General features: G+C 40.7%; 1 protein-coding gene across 3 annotated transcripts in view; it reads left to right on the top strand.

Annotated features, from left to right (window-relative positions):
• Positions 1-17185, top strand: part of SLC35D1 (solute carrier family 35 member D1) — a 61814-nt gene extending 44629 nt beyond the window's left edge. For all 3 annotated transcript variants that reach the window (XM_082358619.1, XM_082358618.1, XM_082358617.1), the window contains one exon: positions 10763-17185. In XM_082358619.1, coding sequence (XP_082214745.1) covers positions 10763-10871 — 109 coding nt within the window. In that variant the 3' untranslated portion in view covers positions 10872-17185. The remainder of the gene's footprint in view (positions 1-10762) is intronic.
• The last annotated feature ends 5984 nt before the right edge of the window (positions 17186-23169 follow it).

Here is a 23169-nt window from a genome sequence, read left to right on the forward strand (position 1 = left end):
TTAATAAATATTTGCTTGATTGGATTGCTGTATATTGCTGTATGGATTGGTAAAAAAACACTTTGGAAACTATAAAACTCTTTTCTAGAATATGGTAGTATCTTTTTTTTTAATTTGCAAGAAAGTATATAACTTCTCTTGAGCTTTTATTTCTTCAAATGTAAACAAATGATAATACCTATTCTACCTTTCTTATGAATCAATATGAGAATTTAATATTCCATACTAATATTATTAATAGGTTAGTAATTCATTGTTTCCCCTTCCCTGACATTTATTTGCCACTATTGTTGTTTGTCTTTTAGAGGAAAAATCATTTTTTATTTGTGGGGTAGGAGTTGGTGAGAGGATGGGTATGTAAGCATACCTGAGGACTGCACGTTATAGAAGGAAGATGAGTAGCTGAGTCTCAGATCCTGGTCAGAGTCACACTTCTGATGCTTGCTCCCTGTGTGATTTTGAATGAGTTGTTTATCTTTTCTGAGCTTCAGTTTTCTTATGTGTTTGGGATAGAAATACCTATCTCTTTAGAGCTGTTGGAATGAAATAATCCAGTGAATGTAAAGTACCTGATTCATTGCTTCACATCTATGCTTAGTAAATATCAGTTTCTTTCATTAATAGCTGTGAAGAAGGGCCAGGATATAAGGATCAACATGGTGAACCAGTTTTGACTTTGGATGTGGCCTGAGTTTCCTTCATTTCTAAAAATCTAGATTAAAGAATCATTATGACATGTTACAGACCCGATTCAGAAATGCCTTGATTTTCTTTTTGTCCCCTTCAAATGAGAACTTGATAGTCAAAATGAAATAAAAGCTGCTGTTTGCATTTTCAGATATCTGAAGTTCGAATCTCTTATAGTATCTTATAAGAAATATTAGGGTTTTTTTTTTTTTCACGTTTCAGGCTACTTAAAAAAACTTCTAAGTGCCTGAGTATGCTGGAATGTTACAACGTATGTCAGCCTAACATATGTAACATCTTGAAAATTCTTCCAGTGGAATTTCTTTTTGTGTTAAGTAGTGCATTATAGTTCTGGTTAAACAGTACTGTTTTGCTAGCAAGGTTAGTTGATAATGATGTCATTGGTACTCTTCCCCTCTGTAGTATTTTTAATAATTCCTAATTGCTTTCACATTTTATTGTAATAAATTTTACATGCCGTATCTCTTTAATCTCTGTTTCATTATAAGATTAAGGACAATAAGTAGTATACTTAGTCACCAGTCAACGTTCAAATTATTTGCAGAGTTGGGATTAAAATCAAATTATTTGCAGAGTTGGGATTAAAATCCAGAGTTGGGTGACCTTCTGTTTCAAATACTCTTTCCATTACAACATGCTTTACAGCATTTGTAAAGGAAAGTATATGTTGCCTTTTTTTTCTTTCACTTTTTCTCTTTAAAATGAAAATTATGGTTTTATTGTTTTTTTGACTTATCTTCCACTAGTTAATCAGCAGACTCATAGGTTGTGAACATTACTTCTTTTTTAAATGTGAAAACCAAACTTAAATTGGCTACTTATTAGAGTTCACTTTGATTGGACATGGTGCCAGTCCATCCTTGGCTGATTGCACTTTGAAGGAAATCACTAATTAAACTGTACTCTTAAAGGATTCTCTGATTAAACTCAGATGCATCTAGCTCCCCTTCACCCCGCCTGGTTTCTTTGCTGTTTTAAGAAAAGTTTAAATAGCCCCCTCTGATACGATTCAATTCCAGGAAGCAGGAGGTTTGCATTGGTAGCTTCTCAGGCTCCATTCAAATTTGATACTGTGATTTATGAAGGCTTTTTTTGTTTGTTTGTTTGCTCTGTGGAGAGCCTGGCTGTCTCTAACTCCCCTAAGTGCCTTTTTCCAGTGGCCAATTAGTGCCTGTTCACCCAAGCCCAGAAAAGCAGCAGAGCAAGTGGGGAATGAACAGTGAAGGGTGGTGACAGAACACACTTCTGTACTTTCATCAGAGGTTGGGCTCTGGCCTGTGGCTTTGGCCCGAGTAACGTATCCTCTCCAGATAATGACATCATCATCCCCATAACTGCCCGGGCTAGAATTTGTAGAATCTCTGGAGCTTATCTTTATCTGTGATTCTTTTTTTTTTTCCCTTCCATTAAAAAAAAAAAAAATTAACATATGATTTAAATACAGTAAAATGCCCCCCTTTTCCTGTGCAGTTCTGCAAGTTTTGACAAATGCATACAGTTATGTAACCAGCTATTACAGTTATGTAACCACCATATTCAAGGTATAAAATAATTGTATTACCCCCCAAAATCTCCCTATGTCCCTTTGCATTGAACCCCTCTCCCCTTACAAAGATCTGTTTTCTATCCATATGGTGTCCAGAATGTCATATAATGATACATAATATTGTGTAGCTCTTGGTCTGACTTCTTTCGCTTAACATACTGCATGTGAGATTCCGTGTTGCATTTGAGATTCTGTGGTGTGCATGTATCAGTAGTTTGCACCATTTTACTGCTGAGTAGTATTCCATTATGGATGCATCACAGTTTGTTTATCCATTCATCAACTGAAAGTTATTTGCATAGTTAGCAGTTTTTAGGTGTTTTGTGTTAGCTGCTAAAACATTTGTTTAAAAGTTTGTGTATGAACATAAGTTTTCATTTCACTTGGGTAAATACTTAGGAGTGGAATTTCTGGGCTGTATGGTAAGTGTATATTTAACTTTGTTAGAAGTTGCCAAACTATTTTCGAAAGTGTCTGTACCATTTTGCGTAACCCCCAGCCATGTGTGAGAGTTCTAATTGTTCCGCATCCTGGCCCTTGGTATCGTCAGTTTGTCTTTGTTTTTCAAATTCTAGACATTCTAATAGATCTGTAGTGGTATCTCATTGTGGTTTTAATTTCCCTAATGATTAATGATGTTGAGCATCTTTTCATGTGCTTATTTGCCATCTGTATGTATTTGGTAAAATGGCTATTCAAATATTTTGCTCATTTCAAAAACTTGAGTTGTTTTCTTAATGAGTTTTGAGAGTTCCTTATATCAGTATATTATGGATACATGTCCTTTATCAGATGTGTGATTTGCAAGTAGTTTTTCTCAGTCATGGCTTGCTTTTCATTTTCTTAATCTCTTTTGAAGAGCAAAATTTAAAATTTTTGATGAAGTTTAATTTACCAGTTTTTTTTTCTTTTGTGGGTTGTGCTTTCAGTGTTGTGTCTAAGAAATCTTTGCCTAACCCAAGGTCACAAAGATTTTCTCTTATATTTTCTTCTAGAAGTTTTACAGTTTTAGGTTTTATAGTTAGGTATATAGCCTGTTTTGTAATGATTTTTATATGTGGTGTGAGGTCTGGATGAAGATTCTTTTTCCTGTGTATGTGTTTTTTTAAAATAGATATCCAGTTGTTCCAGTACCTTTTGTTGAAAATACTGTCCTTTCTTTGTTGAACTGCCTAATTCTTCATAACACTCTTTTGAAGTTCTTTTATTATCACTGTTTTATAAATGAGGAGGCTGAGGCTTAGAAAGTTTGAGTTGAATGCATTCTGAAGGCATGCATTGAGCCTGTTTCTGTGTGCCAGGCATCGTGCTCCAGAGAGACATGGTGCATTCACTCATAGCTCTGCCAAGGTCACATAGCTAGTAAGTCATAGAAGGATTTTAACCCAGATGGGTTGGACTCCAGAGTCCAAGTTCTCACCCGGTAATGAATTATCATTCAGTAAATGACTGATTAATTGTAATGTAACCTAAGTAAACCATATGTAGCCATTGTTACCTTAGATTCTCAGCTATTTGAGGGTAGAAATCACTTGTCTTATTTATAGTTGTGTCAGTATTTATCAGTTCCTGATCCATAATAGGCATCCAACCAGTAATAATAATAACAGAATACCAGACAATATTTTTTATGCTTAGGCATTGCCCTAAGTACTCCACACTTAATCTTCAAAACAGCCCTCTGAGACAGATGCTGTGAATATTCCATTTCACAGAGGGGCTGAGAAACTTGCCACATACTACCCAGCTGGTAAATACTCAGTCCTTGATTGCCTTCCACATTTTCTTAACTGCAGTCTAGTAAATAGTGAATAGATGAATAAATTTATTTTCATATCCCTTCAGGATATGTCATCATACTGGTTATATAACTCTTAAGTCAGCCTCCTTTTGTGTAACACAACCCATTTTACTGTAGCTTCTGACACCAAACTAGAGTCTATGCAGTCTTTGGGGTGGGCCATGGTGCAGCTCAGAGTCTAGCTCCAGAGTTAGGTTCTGAGGACTTTGGTCTAGCTATCTCTGCCCAGCGCCTGAATCTACAATTCGTTCATTTTGGACTCCTTTGCCTGTTTCCTTAAAAGGATGTGTTGCTTCCTAATTCCAGACTCCTCCTTCTGAATAATTCCATCCTAGCAGACTCTCTTCTGGTTCTAGGCTTCTCCTGAAGTAAGGACATGAGCTTTTCCTTTACTCAGTAGCTCTCTCATTCGGAGAGAGAGAGGACATGTTTTGTAGTATCAGTTGGTTGCTGCTGCTATAACAGTTACCAGGCTTTTTAGAGTTAAATAACTGGCATCTCACTAGAATAACTTGGACTTTTAAATAGGATGTAGGGAGGTTAGCTAGCCCTTGGTTATAGTATAATTCCTTACAGAAGAGCACCGAAATGGAATATAGCCAAAAAATGTGTGCTTTGTTATGGGTACTGCTGCTAGCTATTCACATATAGTTCACTTTTCATGACCTCGGTTTTCTTGTGCTCAGTTTTTAAGCTAGAGTTGTCTATCGTAGTTCTGCCACTAAACTTCTCTGATTCACCCTGAGGAAGTCCTGTGAAACTATGTCATGTGGTCATTAGGTCTAAAGTTATTTTGCAGGAGACTAATGACATTTGAAGGAACTTCTTCCAGGTGTAGGAAACACATAAAATATATTATCTTTTTAAAAGTTCTGATGGGAGTCCTCTACCCACATTTTAAGGTGTTTTAAGAGGCAGAAAAGAAAAAGGAATAGAAGTAGGGGAGAAAATGATGGAAATGCTTGAGTAGTTTGGACTCAGCCCTGAGTTGGAGATTAGTATCAAAGGTGTACTGATTTCTTGAGGGCAGAGCAAGTGGAAAGGTCCTGAGGTGGGAGTGTGCCTGGTGTGTTCAAGAACCTGCAAGGAGGCCAGTGTGGCAGGTGGGAGTGGAGTGCCTGAAATGAGATGGGGCCATAGAGGTAATGGGCTGGGGGCAGATTAGGGACAACTTTTAAGAGATAGGAAGAGAGTTGGAGGATTTTGAATAGAGGAATGACATGATCTGATTTAGTTTTAATAGGACCACCCTGGCTACTGTGATGAGATTAGATCAAAGGAGGAGGGGAAGTGTGAAATGTTTATATTAAGAGTAATGGCTTTCATTTATATAGGAATCACATAGCATTTATAATAACATTAGGCATTTATATGGCATTAATAATAGCAATGCCGAGGCCCTTTTAATACATTCCCTCAAAAGAGCTTTCAACAGCTATCATCACTCAAAGGTCACAAAGTATCTATCCAGACTGGCACCAGTAATAAAGGTTGTGGTAGTCTCAGGAACTAAAATCACAGAGTTGCTTGGGAGATTTCATAGTGGAAAGGCTACTTAGGCCAGGACTTGACCAGTGGGTAGGATTTGGAGAGGTGGGAAAGAGAAGGGTGGGTATTCCAGCCATGCAGTACTGCGTGAGCGGAAGTGTGGGGCTGGAAAGGCAGATGTTGGGTGGAGGCCGGGGAGGTGCTGGTAGGAACTCCAGTACAGCTAGAGCAAGACGTATTTCACAAGGGTGAAACAGGCCTCCCTCGGTATTTCCAGGGGATTGGTTCCAGGACCTTCTGTGGATGCCAAAATCTGCAGATGCTCAAGTCCCATGGTCAGCCCTCTGTATCTGTGGGTTCTACATCCGCAGGTACCGAGGGCTGACTGTGCTAGAGAAGTAGGTTGGTGCCTGAGTGCAAAGTGCCTTGAATGTCTCATAATGGGAAGGATGAATACCCAGCTAGGAAAATACTCTTGAGAGTTACTAATACACTACAGATGGTAGAGGTTAGGTCAAGTCTTGCTTACTCATAATACAATTAAGGCCTAATTGGGATGACCAAAACCAGGAAGGTTTTACTATACTTAGGACTCCTTGATTTTCTGGATGAATAAATTGGTGTGCAGCCACAGAGATGGGGGAGAAGCGATAACTGCCAAAACCCCTTTCTTCTTTTTGCTTTTTGGCAGTATTAGTCCCTGGTATGCCTTAGCATTTTGACTTTTACCCCTATTGGATGTCTACTGTATGCTGATTAACCTTTTGAAAATGATCTGTTGTCCTATTAAGTCTATAATTTAGTTATATAATTTAACATATAATTATATATAACATTGTTATATAAATAAATTATATAATTTAATTCTCACATCAATCCTGTAAGGGTGGTATTCTAATCACCATTTCACAGATGTGGAAACTAAGGTTCTGAGAGTAACTTGCCCCACATTATAGAATTTTGCAAATGTCACAGAGTCCACAGTTAAATGCTTTCTAGTCAACCCTGTGTCACCTCTCTGTTTCCCTTTGTTCAGATAGGAGCTCTGGAAGATAGATGAAGAGGCAACATAGCTCTGCTTTATGTGCCTGGTGAGAAAGATGAGAAAAGGGTCCCCAGCAGCTGCTGTGTGGGGAGTGAAGATGGGGTGTCCCTGGTCACTGGAGGAAGAATGTACTCAGAGGCCCTGCCGCAATTATTCGGCAGAAATTGTGTGTATTAGGAAATCGCAGTAAAAGTCAAACTGTCTTGGTTCATAGGTTTTGATATTGGTTGACATATTTTACCCATGGAATATGGAAGGCAGGGTCTAATCTAAGAGGCAGAGCCACCTGGCTACACCTGTGAACAGACAGGTCAGCTGCAGGGGGAGATGGAGACAGCCTGTTCCTTCACACTCTCGTCCGCGGCCATGGAGCTGCTACGTGGAGGGCGTTTTTAGTATATGTCTGTAGGATGGATTTCTAATTGTACGAGGCTGGTAAATATGTCCATGGCCACGTAGGTCTCGGAGAGGTAGGTTGTACTTGCCTGATCTCTGGAAGTTCAGGAGTGGATCAGAGCAGGTGAGGTGGCACCATCCAGCGCTTGCCAGCCAGCGTTGTGGTATTCTAACTTAGACCCCTGTCTGCGGGACACTGTTGCTTTGTCTCTTTCTTCTGTCTCTTTCCTGGCTGTGTCTGCCACAGCAGGTCTCAGTGAATTAATAATTGGTAGTACTATGATCTGAATATTAGGCAGATGGAGAATTGCTTAAGATTTTAAAAATCAGTATTTAGGATTGTCGAATACATAAATACCAATTCCAAAGTATCAGAGGTCAACTTTAATGTGAATATTTATAGAGCCAGTAGATCGAGAAGTTTTTTGAAGTAGCAGAAGATTTTGATTCAGAATCATTTGATAGTGATGTATAAAAATTTAGATATAGGCCTTTCCCCCCCAAATTGGGGTTTTTCCCTTTCTTTTCTCAGTCCTCCTCATCTCCTCCTTCCAGCTTCCCCACATTCCCAAAGCTTCTAGGAAGCAATTTATATTCTTTCCACAGCATTAACTCATCACTGCTTTTTGGCACATGGTGTCTTTGTTGATGAATATTTACTTCTTTTCAGGTGATTCAGGAAAGGCCATTTCTGAAAATGTAAACGTTTGATAATGATCAAGTCAGGAATAAAGATGAGATGAAAGCCTTTTATTATTGCCTCATGTTGGAACTTGTGATAAACTGAACAGTCTGTACTCTTTAATCTCCAGAGTTAAGAATAATGGTTTCTGTGTTTTGGTTTTGCTCTGGTTATTTAAACAACTCTGTGGTAACAAGATGCCCTTTTCTTGCATCAGGAATCTTCTTATTATACCTTATTATACCACTCTACCTTTTGTTAACAATGCATCTCGCCTCTAGCCTGTGAGTATTGGAGCTTACATGGAAGTGGGGAGAAGGGAATAAATATTTCCTGATTGCTTACTCTGTGTGCCAGGATTAGGGCCTGGTTCTTTATACGTGTTATGTCATTTATTCTTCAAACAAGTCTAGGTAGATAGTATTATTCTTATCTTTTTAGTACAGAAGTAGAATCTCAAGAGAAATTAACAAATTTGCCCAGGGGCACAGAGCTAGCAGTTACATTCAAGATTTGAACCAACACCTAACTCCAGAGTCCATGTTTTTTGTCACACTAACTGTGCTAGGGATATAGGGCCCCAGGATCACCATAAGGAGGAAGTCCAGAGTAAATTCCAGGGCGTTCTTTGTCTTCTTCTATCCTACATTGCTCCATTATTTCTATTTAGGTGAAATCGGCTTAACATGAACATAATAGATTGTCTTGACAGGAGAAATAAAAGAGAGCATTGTTATGTTTTAGGTTGTCATGGGAGAGGGGATCTAGAGGAGGATAGGATGAAAGTAAGAAAGATCATTCCTTCTACTTTTTTGTGGGGTTGGAAGCAAAGGGAAATTGACTATCATGTAGATGTACATGTGAACCTCAAAGAAGTTTTAGCTTTGATCGGGAAGGCTATGGTAAGCTGTCTCCTTGGGTCCTAGCCCAGCTACCAAGGAAATCATCTACTTGATGCATTAGATAAATAAGAAAAGTTTCCAGAAGAGTCGGATCAAATTCTGAAAGGAAAAAAGGAGAAGAAAAAAGAAATGGAAGAAAGCAACCAGATGAAGGAAAAGATGAAGCTCTGTGAACACTGGCCCAGGGATGGGTTCGTGAGGCTCCTTTCTTTGAATGGGGCCATAGCAGATATGCAATTCAGCAGTTATTTAATTGTGCTGCTACAAAGTGCCAGGCTGTGTAAGGCACTCTGTAGAGCTAAGAGTAAAGCCTTGGGAAATTCATAGGCTGATGGGAACAAAATAAAGACAGGTACCTGCACTGTCAAGTGGAGCAGGGGCTATAGGGAGGAAGCCGATTCAGTGCAGAAAATGAGACAGACTTGGGTTTTATTCTGGTCCATCATTAAGATGCTTTGTGACCCTGAGCAAGGTAACTTATGACTTCTGGGACTCAGCTTCTTCATCCCTAAAATGAGCACCTTGAAGGGATATTATAGTGGCAGGAGATGTATGTAAAATGCCTGGCATGTAGTAGACTTTAATAAATTGTCACAATTTGATTATTTAGTACCCTGAATGCCTGATCTTGCTTCCTTATTTGCAGGAGCCAAATCCAGGATGGAGACATCTGAAAGAGTGTAGGCTAGGCTGCCAGCTGGAGACCCTAGGGAGTCACAGGTGGCAGGCTCGACGGCAGAGCTGGTCAGGGCAGTTTAGCATGTCGGCTCTTTGAGCTCCTCCAGCTTGCTTTCAGTTTAGTGACTGGGGCAGGAGGCTATGTAGTCCAGGTGAGAGTAGACAAGAGTAATCACTGTCGCAAAAGAATGAACGCTCCTGCCGTTAGGTGTGGTAGACAAGTGTGAGGGGTAGCAGCAGCCAGTTCAGAGCCTGAGGGCCCAGATGATAGGTTCTCCACTGGGAACTTGACTCTAGTCGGAGAGAAACCAACTCTGTGAATCTCCCCAGGGTCTGCATGTTTGCTTACTTATTGGGATGTTTTTTACTCTTATTAAAAATAATATTTCTTTGTCTTGAATGCTTATTTTTGAAAATGCAGAAAATACATGTAGAAATCACCTATAACCTTACTGTCCAGATGTAACCATTTTTTAAAAATAAATTTATTTTATTTATTTATTTATTTATCTGTTTATTTTGGTATTTTGTTTACCGTCCAGATGTAACCATTTTTTAAAAATAAATTTATTTATTTTATTTGTTTATTTTTGGGTGCTTTGGGTCTTCGTTGCTGTGCGCAGGCTTTCTCTGGTTGTGGAGAGCATGGGCTACTCTTCGATGCGGTGCGCGGTCATCTCATTGCGGTGGCTTCTCGTTGCGGAGCACAGGCTCTAGGCGCACGGGCTTCAGTAGTTGTGGCACTTGGGCTCAGTATTTGTGGCTCGTGGGCTCTAGAGCACAGGCTTAGTTGCTCCACGGTGTGTGGGATCTTCCTGGACCAGGGCTCGAACCTGTGTCCCCTGCATTGGCAGGCGGATTCTCAACCACTGCGCCACCAGGGAAGCCCCCAGATGTAACCATTGTTAATATTCTTGTTGTGTTCCTTTCAGACATTTTTCTATTATGATGCATATTAATATACATATTCATGTTCATTTAAATAAAATGGGGTTGGACAATACTTAATATTTTGTAAGATTACAAAATACTGTCATTGCCAGTTTTTATTTTATATCATTTAAATGGATGCATAGTATTCTATTGTATGAATTTATATAATTCCCTATTGTGGAACATTTATCCTTTAGCTAATTTTCTGCAATTATAGATTTTGTGGTAAATACTTTGTCAATAAGTCTATGAAGATGTATACAATTCATCCATGAAATGGATTGCTAGGTCAAAGGATAAGCAGAATTCTAAGGTTTTTATTTCAACAAATTGTCATGCAGGAAGGCTGTATAAAATTGGCACTCCTGCTGGCAAGTATGTGCAAACATTCATTTTCCCAAAGCATCAACAGCAGTGGATAATATCATGATGAGGGAAATGTCTCTAGTTTGGTAGATGAAAATGCTGTATGTTTTAGTTTTATGTGCTGTTGATTTGTAAAGGTAGCTCCAATGCTCACACCAGTCTCCCTTACATTTGCCATTCCTTCCTTCTTCTCTGATGGTGGTTTTCTATTTTGCAGCATTGCTGGGAGCCTGGTGTATTCCTACATCACTTTCTCTGAAGAGCAGCTGAGCAAACAGTCAGAGGCCAGTAACAAGCTGGACATTAAGGGGAAAGGAGCAGTATGACCAGAGGATTGCATCAACTACACAGGCCCAAGTTTTTGATCAGCTCGGAACACTGGCAGTTCTTATACAGATTCTGAGGTGTCTTGATTATGGAGAAAATACCATTCCTTTGCACTTGTACAATCTGAGGATTGATTGCTGCCTTTTAAAATTTTATGAGAGAAACTTATAATTGACTCTTTTAAATATGCCATTTGAATTAATTTATATCAGACTGGAAAATGTACTGGGCTTTTTAATTTATTTTTCTTCTATGCCAACAGTGAAACATCAATGTTTATTCCATAGTTTGATATCCAGGTGTCCCTGAGAGCTGCGTATATGAAGTGCTCCACCTGGAGCCGCCTCATTCACATCGTTGCCGCGTCTGGAGGCACTTTAGCCTTCCTTCTGCTGGAAATGCAGCCAAGGATCTTAAATTTCTCTTCTTTGAGTTTTCTTTCTTAACAATTGCATTTTCTTCATAAGGATATCATCACTGCTTTTGCCAAAGATGACGTCTTTGGCGCTAAAGAAATGTGTGCGGCTTTGAAGTGTATTGGTTTCCACGTTGGCTTCCCTAAGAACTCATGGGATGAACAGAGTGCTTTCCTTGAAAATATCCTATTCCCTCTTTGTTGTGTAGGATGAGGATAATGAAGGGACGGAGGAAGTAGGCCTTTTACTCATTTATTCGTCTGTCTCTGATTCATTCATTCAACTAAAATGTATTGAGTATGTAGTATGTGCCAGGCATTGTGCTAAGTGCTGGGGGTAAAGGGATGTTTTGGAGGTAGTTGCCTTGATCTCACTCCTGCGATAGTGACCGAGGGTTAGACAGAGAACTTAGCTCTGTTGATTTATTTAGAAGATGTTGTGACTATGAACAAGTCATGGAAAGTTTTTCACCTCTCAGAAACTGCAGATCTATAAGTAGGGTTGGAAGCACCTGTCTACCAGCCCCACGGCGACGTGAAACCATGTGCTACAGTGTATGTCACATGTATGTGAAAAGCTGCAATTGTAAACCATGCAACTCAGCCTTTCTTCTCTGAGTGAGAATGGCATGCAGGGAAGGTGACCATCATCTGTTTCCCCATGCTTCCCACCTCTGGGTTTGGTCGCTACTCTTTTTGCTCGTCCTTGAATCAATAATGACTACGTCTTATGTTTTTGAGTGTATGGTTTGAGGAGAAAGGCTGGTTAGATGTTTCTACACTGTCGAGGCTTGGACTGTCTCTGGCAGTGTCAGTGTTAGAGCCATCACCTTCCTTTCCACTTCAATGGCACGAGCATTACCTATTTCCTTTGGATGCTCCCACCTACATCCCACGTCCGTTGGTCACTTGATGAGCGTGCCCGCTTCTCTCAAGACCAGTGCTGCATCCTGGAGAGCAGCTGTGGATGGGCATGCCTGAATTGCCTCTTTGGGTGGGTCAGGTGTTAACTCAAACACAGTAGTGTGACTTGGCTTAGAGACATACATTGACTTTGAAGATGAGTGTTTGCTCAGGCCAGCTGTGCAATCGTTGTGTAAGAGGCTGGGTACCTTTGTGTTGGTGCACACTCCGGCTTCCATTTCATTAGGTTTGCAATCTACTGGCCTTTGTTGACCTAAACAGTATTTTGGTGCCTCAGCAGGGGACCTGGAAGGTTTTTGATTTCTTTTTATTTTTGAAAGAGTAATATATTGAGGTCATTTCACATTCATATCTTTCCCTTATTTTGTCTTTATCGAAGCCTGGCCAGTGGTGCTGGGTCCCTAGAATTAGCCTCATGGACAACTCCCAAGTTACAAGGTCCAGGTAAGGGGTCCTAAGGCTCACTTTTTTCCAGTATTATGTGAGCTGAGAAAATTCAAGTGGGAGAATAGGATATTATCTTGTGCAAGATATCTTATTGTCCCTGTTTTATTGATAAGAAAACAAGACTCAGAGAAAGTTAGGTGACTTGCTAGTAAGTCACAATTCCTGTGTTTTCCACTGAGCCATGCTGCCAATGATAACCTCCCTTCTCCCCGAGCGGGTGAGGAAAGGGGGCTGCCAGCTAAGCTAGCTTGAGCTCTTTCAGGGAGGCAATCTGTTGATTGAGTTTGGAGTCAGAGAGGAATAGGCTTTGCGAATCAGGGAGAATGATGGGTCAGTCTACATGCCTGAGCTTCTGTCTCACTTCCAGGCTGGCCTCGGTTGACATGCACTTCTGGCTGTGACTGCTGCTGCCACGGCCTGGTTGTGCCTGGGGACAGTGGGAAGTCGTGGGAGCTAATTTTAGCACTTCTGTTCCTCCTTCTATCAGCCACATGGAGGAGGGAACTTGGATGTTAGAAATAGTTTGTGTGCATTCAGAGGTGTTGGACTAAAACCCCACCGGGGTTGAACTGCTTCGTGGGGATCAGGTTCCCTTGAAGATCAGTCATCTCTCCAGGTTTATTTGAGGAAATCATGGATAGTTATAACTTCACTAGATGCACATGACCTCAGGGCTCCTGGCCTATGCTGAACTTTCTGGATGATTAGAAGCAGTAGAGTCGTTTACAGCTTCTGCTCTATCCATGTTGATTGCTGGATGCCCCCTTCAACTGCCACCAACATTTCAAGATAAGAGAAAGAAGCCTGGGGAAGTTGGAGATTGAATAGACTGGCCAACCATTTTTGAAGTTTGTTTTCAATTACGTGCAGGCTTGGTTATGGCACACACAAAGAGATTTACCTGGTATTCCAGCATCTTATAAGGCAAAAGTTCTTTGACCTGTTAACTACCTCTTGGAAGAAACAGAGACAGTATAGAGTTAAATGCTTAATTTGCCCTTTGAGACAGATGAGCTGTGGTGAGAATTTTGAAGACACATTAGTCACTAGTGGCTCCTCTTCTTGAGTCAATGACAGTGATGTTGTCTTCGGCCAGTCTGTTTTTAAGGCAGTGCCAGATTGATTTGAATAACCCTGGTTGGCCAGGCTACACATTGCTAACATGTCAGGTGATTTTTAATACCCTCATATGGAAGTTGGCTGTATGAGTCAGTCATTTGTAGGATCCAACTTGCATGTAGGTTAAGAAAGAAAAGTATGTTTGCAAGTTTGTTGTTTGTAGTCCTAGTGTATCAGGAATGCATGGTAAGTTCACATCAGTAACGCTGATGTAGGATCTTCGTGGAAAGAATAGTAGAATTTCACTTTTGACTGGTTTGGGATGGAACCCAGGATTTTGGGAGGGCCTGTCTTTGCTTTCATTATTATGGTGTCATTCAGTGAGCAAAGATTGACTGTTTTATTCCAGGCATTATGCTAAGCTCTGGGGCATCTGAGATGAAGAAGAGGGCAGGGTTCTTGTTCTCAAGGAATGTATTATTCTTTAGCCAGACCCCGATTGAGAGAAAGAAACAGATGAAAGGAGTCAGTGATTTATGAGTAAAAGCTGCCTGCACAATTGTCAGCACCGCTGATTAGGGGTGTCCCACCCACAGAGCTGAATGAAGCACTTTTTTAATCTAAGAGGAGTTATAACTCCTACTAGTCCCCCAGCTCTGAGATGAGTGCCAGGCCATTAGAATCCTGTGAATAGCCTGGGTCCCTCCTCCCTCTCCTGCATGTGTTCTTGCTTCCTCATAGCTATAGCTATGTACTACTGGTTCCTCCTTATGAACAAGGCTGTAATTGATTTTTCCCTCCCTGAGGGGGGAAAAAATATTCAGAATAAATGAGATAACAGATGCAAACTACTCAGCACAACGCCTCCTACATATTAGGCACTCAGCACATGTTGTTATTGTCATTATTTCATGGTAAGACTATAGGCAAAGATTAAGATTCTTAATTTGTGCTCCTTAAATGCTAGAGGCTGGGCAGTGTATTTCTTTTAAAATGTGACCCTATACTTTGTTGCCTCTAGAATGCTTAGTTTTAAAGAAGAGTTTCTGCTCACGGTTAAAGAATGGTTTCTGCTCACGGCCGTCTTTTATTAAATACGTACTGGATATAATTGTGGATATTGTGTGATGCAGGTGAATCCATCTGTTTAAAAAAAAAAATAAAAAGAAATTGCTTTCGTATTTTGGTAAATTAAAAAAAAAAAATTATTTTCTACCTTAGAGGAAGATAATTACACTTCAGAATGGTGATTCCGTTAAAACTTCCCCAGTTTGTCACCTTAAGGTAGCTCCTGTATAGGTCAGACATTCCTTCTTCCCTTCTCCGAATTAAATGCATCAACTTCATGCTGCCTCTGTGTCCAGGCTTTTGTCAGTTGGTATTTGTGAACCTCTGGCACCATTGCTGTTTTCTAAACCTACCTTCTAGTTCTTACTGTTAGGATGCCACTTCATCATGGTATGAGGAGGTATTCTATGGTGGGTTTTTTTTTAAGCTTGCTTTTTTGAAAATACTTTTTAAAAAAATCTACTGGTTAGATTTTTTGTCTCACAAAAATGTTTTTAGAGATTATTTTGTTCATAAATGTTTCTTTCTCATGCTGATGATCAACTGAGTTTGTCTACAAATGTTGGCATATCACACAGTATTTTTTCAATACAGATTCTATTTACCAAATGACCATTTTAGTGTTTTTAAAAGGTACCGAGGATTGAGATATGTAAATCAGGTGACATAATATGAAAATTATGTGCCTAAATATTTTTGTAAAGGTGTCAAATAAATACTTTTTCTTCAACACATGTATTAAAATTTCTTTCTAAGTGCCTACAAAGACAGTCAAGAGCCATAAGTATGCCTGAATTTAAGAGGATGGCATCCAAGTTAGTTACCTGAGACCCAGTAATAGAGAAAATACTGTTTGCCATTGTGATACTATGATTTATAATAAGAAATATACATTTGGTCTTTGTCCCTGTTCCTGGCACACAGCTCCTAAAACCCTCGTAATTTTCTATAAGAGCTATAGGAACATCTTTTGTTATAGTATTTAGTATCGTTTCCAGTTCCTGAAATAGCTCCAGAGCCATAACAGTGAAATGGGTGTCTTTCGTTAGCATCTTTCAACCATTCCTGACTTTATGCTAATGAGGTGACTTTTGGAAACTCCCTAAGGCTGGGAGCTGGTTGCCCGGGGAACCAACTGAATGATTTATATTGGAACTTTCAACCTCCACACACCCGCCCCCTCCAAGTGGAGGGGAGAGGGGCAGGAGGTTAAATCAATCACTAATGGCCAATGCTTTAGTCAATCATGTCAACATAATGAAGCCTACATAAAAATCCATGAACTTTGAGATCTGGACAGCTTCCAGATCATCGAACATGCATAAGTGCTGGGATGATGACGCTTCTGGAGAGGGCGTGGAATCTCGGCACCCCTCTCCATGTACCTTGCCCTCTGCATCTCTTCCATCTGCTGTTCCTGATTTGTATCCTTTTGTAATAAACTGGTAGTTTAGTAAGTAAACTGTTTTCCTGAGTTCTGTGAGCCACTCTAACAAAGTAATCCAATGTGAGGAGAGGGTATGATATATAGCTGTTTGTTCAGAAGCACAGGTAACAATCTGGATTTGTGATTTGTGTTGGAAATGGGTTGGGGAACAGTCTCGTGAGACTGAGCCCTTAGCCTGCAGGATCTGATGCTAACTCCGGGTACATAGTGTAGGAACTGAATTACAGTGCACACGACCTGTGTAGCCGACTGGCTTGGTAGGGAAAAAAACACATTTGGTGACCAGAAATATTGTGAGTAGAGCATTGAGAAGAAGACCCAGGGGCAGTTTTTCCTTTATAACCATTCAGTGCTTTGCATGAATAGCACATATGACTAAATATCCAGTGTCTTTGGTGTACTTGTGGTAAGCTGAAAGGAAAAAAATGCTGATAACCTCTCTGCTTTTAAAATATTTCATCTGCTTAATCGTGTTTAGACTCTGAGTAGCTTTATTAGGAAATAACCCCAAAATAAAACATGCTCATTAGGAAGCATTTTTTGGTACTGGCACACTCAACAGAGGTAGAAGTATATTAAGGCCTTAAAAAAAAAAAAGTGGTAAAACACATAAAATTTACTATCCTAATACTTTTGAAGTGTACAATTCAGTCGTATTATGTATATTCACATTGTTGTGCAGTTAGTCTCCAGAACTTTTTCATCTTGTAAAACTGAAATCCATAACCATTAAAGAGCTCCCTATTTCCCCCTTCCTCCTAGTCCCTGGCAGCTACCATTCTACTTTCTGTCTCTCTGAATTTGACTACTCTAGATAACTCGTATGAGTGAAATCATACAGTATTTGTCATTTTGTGATTGTCTTATTTCACTTAATGTCCTTGAGGTTCATCCGTGTTGTAGCATGTGTCAGAATTTCTTTTTTGAGGCTGAATAATTTTCCCTTGTATGTATATACCAGCTTTTGTTTATCTGTTCATCCACTGACGGACACTTTGGTTTCTTCCACGTTGTGGCTATTCTGAATAATACTGCCAAACAAGCCAAGCTGTCACTTTGGGTTGCTCTAACAAATTGCCATAGACTGGGTAAACAACAAACATTTTTTTCTCACAGTTCTGAGGCTGGGATGTCCAAGATCAAAATGCCAGCAGGTATGGCATCTGGTAAGAGCCCACCTCCTGGTTTGCAAATGTCCATCTTCTCATATCCTCACGTGGTGGAGAGCAGAGAGGAAGCAAGCTGTCTTGATTTTTCTTATAAGGGCTGTAATCCTGAGTGTCTCCACCTTCATGACCTAATTACCTCCCAAAGGCCCCATCTCCAAATACCATCTTATTGGGGATTGGGGTTTCAACATATAAATTGGGGGAGGGGGATGGGACACAAAATCTGTAGGAGTGGGTGTGCGAATATGCTTTCGATTCTTTTTTGGAGTTGCTAGGTCATATAATAATTCTATTTTTAATTTTTTGAGGAGTTGCCATACTGTTTTCCATCGTGGCTGTGCTATTTTACATTCCCACCAGTAGTGCACAAGGGTTCCGATTTCAACACTTGTTATTTTCTGTTTTATTGATGGTAGCCATCCTACTGGGTGTGAGGTGATACGTTATTGTGACTTGTATTTTCCTAATGATTAATGAGCATTTTTTCATATATTTGTTGGCCACTTAATATACTTTCTTTGGAGAAATGTCTATTCAAGTCTATTTTTTTCTAATTGGATTTTTTTGTTCTTGAATTTTAGGCATTTCTTCATAAATATCCTGAATTTTAACCCCTTATCAAATATATTATCTGCAAATATTTTCTCCCATTCTGGAGGTTGCCTTTTGATTCTTGTTGACTGGTGTCCTTTGATGTAGTTTTAAATTTTGATGTAGTACAATTTGTCTATTTTTACTTTTGTTGACTATGCTTTTGGTGTCATATCCAAGAGATAATTGCCAAATCCATTGTCATGAAGGCTTTTGTCTACGTTTTCTTCTAAGAGTTTCATAATTTTAAGTCTTAGTTTTTGTGTATGGTTCAAGGTAAGGGTCCAGCTCTTTTTTTTTTTTTTTTCCATGTGAACATCCAGCTTTTCTGGCACCAGTTGTTGAAGAGACTGTCCTTAAGGCATGTGTTTTAATCAACTTTTAAATACCATCTTAGAGTTTTTTTCTTTCTCATTTGTGAGATACATGCTCTTTCACGCAGCCCCTTGCTGGTTTATCGTCTCGCTTGGCTTCCGCGCACAGGGCCGTCAGTTATCGGGGAGCAGCACGGGAGAGGCACTGTCGAGAGGGGCAGAGCGCAGAGCTGGGGACCTTGTGTATCCACAGCAGGTGAGCAGTGACCACGTGCCCTCAGGACTTCTTCCCTGCAGCTCTCATCACATCTGTTTGTTCATCCATCCATCGAGCAAGACTGAGCTCACTGAGGCCAGCGCGCAGCCTCCAGCAGAGGCCTGGCACGACCTTGTTTTACAGGTGAAGCTGAGGGAGGTACAGCTGTGCACTGTGGTTGTGGAACCCACATTCCAATCCTGATCAGTCCTTGCTCTTCCCCACCACACTAGATTCTTGTTTCTCCTCGTCTCCTTGTAATACACTTGGTGGTACCAAGCTCATCACCACCATATGCCTGTCAGTTGGCATTCTTCATTCAAAGTTCACACACAGTGGACTTAAAGCTGGCAGGAGCTGGTGGCTGGTTGAGCTTGAGCAGGCAAAGCAGCCATGCTTTTCAGTTGTGCTGATGGTGCCCTCTTGTGGCCACAGCTACACTGGGGGACTCTATGATGGAAAGCAATTTGCTTTCCAAGAAGGAGAAAAGCACTATGATTTACTTATTTTTGCCTGCTACATGCTTTTACAGAGTTAGGCCTCTATCATGCGTTTTCATGGGACAATATTGTTGTACAAATGGTGGCTTAAACAAGGGCTGATAAACTGAAATCTGGACTTTGATTCCAAAACCTTTTTTCCAAAGAATTCCAGATAACATCCCTGCGTTAGGAGAATGCAGTAGGAGAGTTTCACCAGCGTGCGTCATCATGTCTGCTTATCCTTCAGGTAACTAATTTTTTTCAGTGGATATTTTTGAGGCCAATATCTACACATGATGACAGAATCATGAAATTATCTGAGCTATATGTAAGAATCTATGGGAGGAAGAATGCCATTCTACCTGGGAATGGTAGGAAAAATTTCTTGGGAGAAACGGCATTTGAGCTGATTCTTGAGGGACAACTAGGATTCAACTGAGAAGCTATTGGAGGGACAGGCCTCCAGCATTCCAGGGCCACTGTATCTGTTTCTGTCTGGAATGCACTCCCCCCCTCCCCCCATGTCTTTATAGCACATGCCCCCATCTCTGTGGGCCTTCCTTGGCCAGCTGATCTGAAATGGTACCCCACCATACTCCCTGTCCCCTTCCATGCTTTATCTCCACAGCACTTGTCTCCTCTTATCAAATTTAAGCTTAATGAAGGCAGAGATGTTGGTCTGTTTTGTTTGCTGTTGTGTCCCCGGCACGTAGAAGAGTGCTGGGTAACGTTGTAGGGACACAGTATTTCCTGAATTGAATACATCTAGACAAAGAGTAGCCAATTAGTAGCTACATTTTTTGAGCACAGCAAGGCAGAAACATAGCCTCTTCTTCATTTTAGAAAGATTATGCCAGCTGCAGTATTTGGATTGTATACTGTAGACTGACAAATTCAAATCTTACAGGGCCCAGGCAGGAAAGAAGTGTGAATCTGAAAGAATGCAATCAATACATACGACAGTGAGTGGTAGGGCTTGTGGTACCTACCTGCTTAAAGGCATTCGAATTAAAACAAATCTGCCAGGGCTTCCCTGGTGGCGCAGTGGTTGAGAGTCTGCCTGCCAATGCAGGGGACACGGGTTCGAGCCCTGGTCTGGGAAGATCCCACGTGCCGCGGAACAGCTGGGCCCGTGAGCCACAATTACTGAGCCTGCGCGTCTGGAGCCCGTGCTCCGCAACAAGAGAGGCCGCGACGGTGAGAGGCCCGCGCACCGCGATGAAGAGTGGCCCCCCGCTTGCCGCAACTAGAGAAAGCCCTCGCACAGAAACGAAGACCCAACACAGCCAAAAATAAATAAATAAATAAATAAAAATTTAAAAAAAACAAAAAACAAATCTGCCAGCCAGGTTTGGCCCACTGGCTACCAGTGTGCCTAAATCAAGGAACTGCTATAGATCAGATTTGCACTATAACAAGATCGCTGAGGTTGCTGTGCAGATTACTGTCAGGTGGTGGTCAAAGAAGGGTGGGACTGTACAGGTACGTATGTCAGCTAGAGGATGCACAGTCCTGGTGAGAAATGATGGGGTCCTAACATGTGGTTGTGAAAGCACGGCAGAGAAACAAGATTTGAGTTATTTTAGGAGGTAGAATTAATAGGTGATGATGAAATCTGTTTCTATTTTTTGTTTATAAGTAAAACTGTGGTGAATTTTTTTTTTTTTTTGGCCTAAATCTAATGTCTTCAGGAGACCAAACATGAACATTTTTAAGGTATTTATCTTAGGTTTCCAAGTGTTTTCCAAAAAGGTAAATTTGAAGTGTAGCCATGGAACAGAGTACATCCGCTACCCACAATAAAAATAAGTTTACTGAGCATTTGCTACATGCTAGGGAGGCATTTCTTCTTGGCACCTTACATATAGATACATTCGAATCCTCTAAACTGTTGTTTAATGTAAGTCCTATTATTACATTTATTTTAGAGGTGAGGAAACAGGCACAGGAAGGTCCCATTGTTGGACAGTGGTAATTGTGAGAAATTCTTTGCTTTACAGAATATAAATTTGCCTTCCTGTAAGGCCTACCTTTTGCTCTGAGTTCTTGGAGCTGCAGTACAGTGTAATGTTTGTGTGTGGAGGAAATGTCAGATTATTCTTTTAAATCAAATTACATGAGTCCCCATGTTGCCACTTGGCAGGATATTCAATCTCAGTCCTTCTCTAAGGTTAGACAAGACTGAAGGGAGAGTCACCTGGTGCCTAGAATATAGAAGGGGGACATTCTTGTCTTCAGCCCCTCATGGTCACTGCTGAACTCATCTTAATGACTGACTCTAAGGTGTCCTTTGAAGGCAGGTGGCGGCACAGATCCCAGACGTCGGCACAGTGATACTTTCTCCTCCTGGAAGTTCCAGTGCCTCGAGTGCAGCCTGTCCTACACCTCATGCAGCCGTTCCTTTGATGTTTTACTCAACGAGATTTGCATTCCAGCTTTTCCCAGAGCCTACCGACCATCTTTTCAATTTGGGGACTTTCTCCTTTCCAAAACTGACTTGTGGGAAACAGGCTAGGAGAAAATGTTGTTTGCAAGCAACATCTGCTTTTTACCCCAGAACACACATCTTCTCTGAACGCAAAGATCCAACTTGGAAAAACAGAAAGTGAACAAAATCCAAATGATTGGAAAGGTTAAGTCTTTCAGCTTCTCAAGGTGGCTTAGTTTCCCCATTTGTAAGTTGGGGGAAATATCGTTGTGAGATTGGTTTGTGAGTGTTTAGCACAGTGCATGTAACGGCAATCACTCAATAATGGTACATGTATTATTTGCAATAGGCTTGTTTTAGCTGCCTAATGACCCTTCGTCTGTGACCGGCACATGCTCCTTTTGAGGGAATGGCTCTTCCCCAACTGTCCTAGCCAAATGAATCCAAAAGGAGCTCCCACCTTATGAGTTGGCTAAAGGATGGCTAATAGTATTCACTTCCCTGGCCATAGGGACTGATTGGCCAAGGGTTGAGCCCATGGCCCTAGCCACGAATACCTGCTTATATAACTATTAAGTGTTGTGAAAGAAAGAGACAGAGGGATCTGATCTTGTCTAAGAAGCTCAGTCTAAGGCTGTTGAACTTTGGACAAGTCATTTCTCCATTTTGGGCCTTAGGTTTTCCCTTCTATAAAATCAGAGGACTGAGTGGGAGGTTCCAGAAGGGTTACATCTGGGCTCTGGCAGGTTCCTCTCACCCACTTGCTGCTTCATGTACAGGCTTCTTGTTGGCTCTGTGGAAGGACCAGTGTACAGGGTTCTGTTGTAGCTGCCGTACCTAGCAAAGCACACCCTGCTATTTTACTTTTGGCTTCCTGTTTACCTTCCTCTTTGCCAGTTACATAACAAAGTAATTGGAATCAACTGCCAAGTGACTGCTACCAAATTTGAAGGCTACTACAAGCCTGTAATTCTGAAATTCACATTGCTCTGAAAACCAAGTTTTTTCTTGAGTTTGTTGGCAAACTCATTTGGCAGCAGTATTTGACCTGAAATTTGTATGAATACGAATACATTTTATTGTGGACATAAGTGTTTTTACCATAGGTTCTATACCCTGCCATGGATCTTTTATAGAACAGATGTATTACCTCCCTAAAATCTGAAAAATTCTGGCTATGGGGATTTTGGGTAGGGGATTATAGACCTGTGCTACTACTAGGTCTTTATCTAGTACTTTCTGGGGATAAAAAAAAATTTCCCATGTGTGATTCTATAATCCCTGTGATACTGGCACTGTGGGTTATCATGCTTATTTTACAGATGGGCAGTTCAGCTGTTTATTTAGCACAAGATGTATGACAAAGTAGTGGCCAAATCAAGAGGAGAAATCTTGAAATATGGCTGAATTTGGATGAGTGGGATGGAAAGAGGTGGCATGGTGTAGAAAAGGCTGTGTTTGAATAGGAGGATTCTGAATAAAGTACAGTTGACCCTTGAATAGTGGGAGTGTTAGGGGTGCCTATCCCAATCGTGCACAGTCGAAAATCCAAGTACTGCTATTTCTGCCTCCAAAACAAAGGAATTAGTAAATGACTCACCCAAGGGCAGGAAGTTTGGATAGAATCAGGACTCAAACCCTAATTCTTTTGATTCCACATATTGTGATCTCCAATCAAACGCTAACCTTCCCCCACA

The sequence above is a fragment of the Balaenoptera borealis genome (genome assembly GCF_965194805.1).
Source record: "Balaenoptera borealis genome assembly, chromosome: 1".
Lineage (NCBI taxonomy): Eukaryota > Metazoa > Chordata > Mammalia > Artiodactyla > Balaenopteridae > Balaenoptera > Balaenoptera borealis.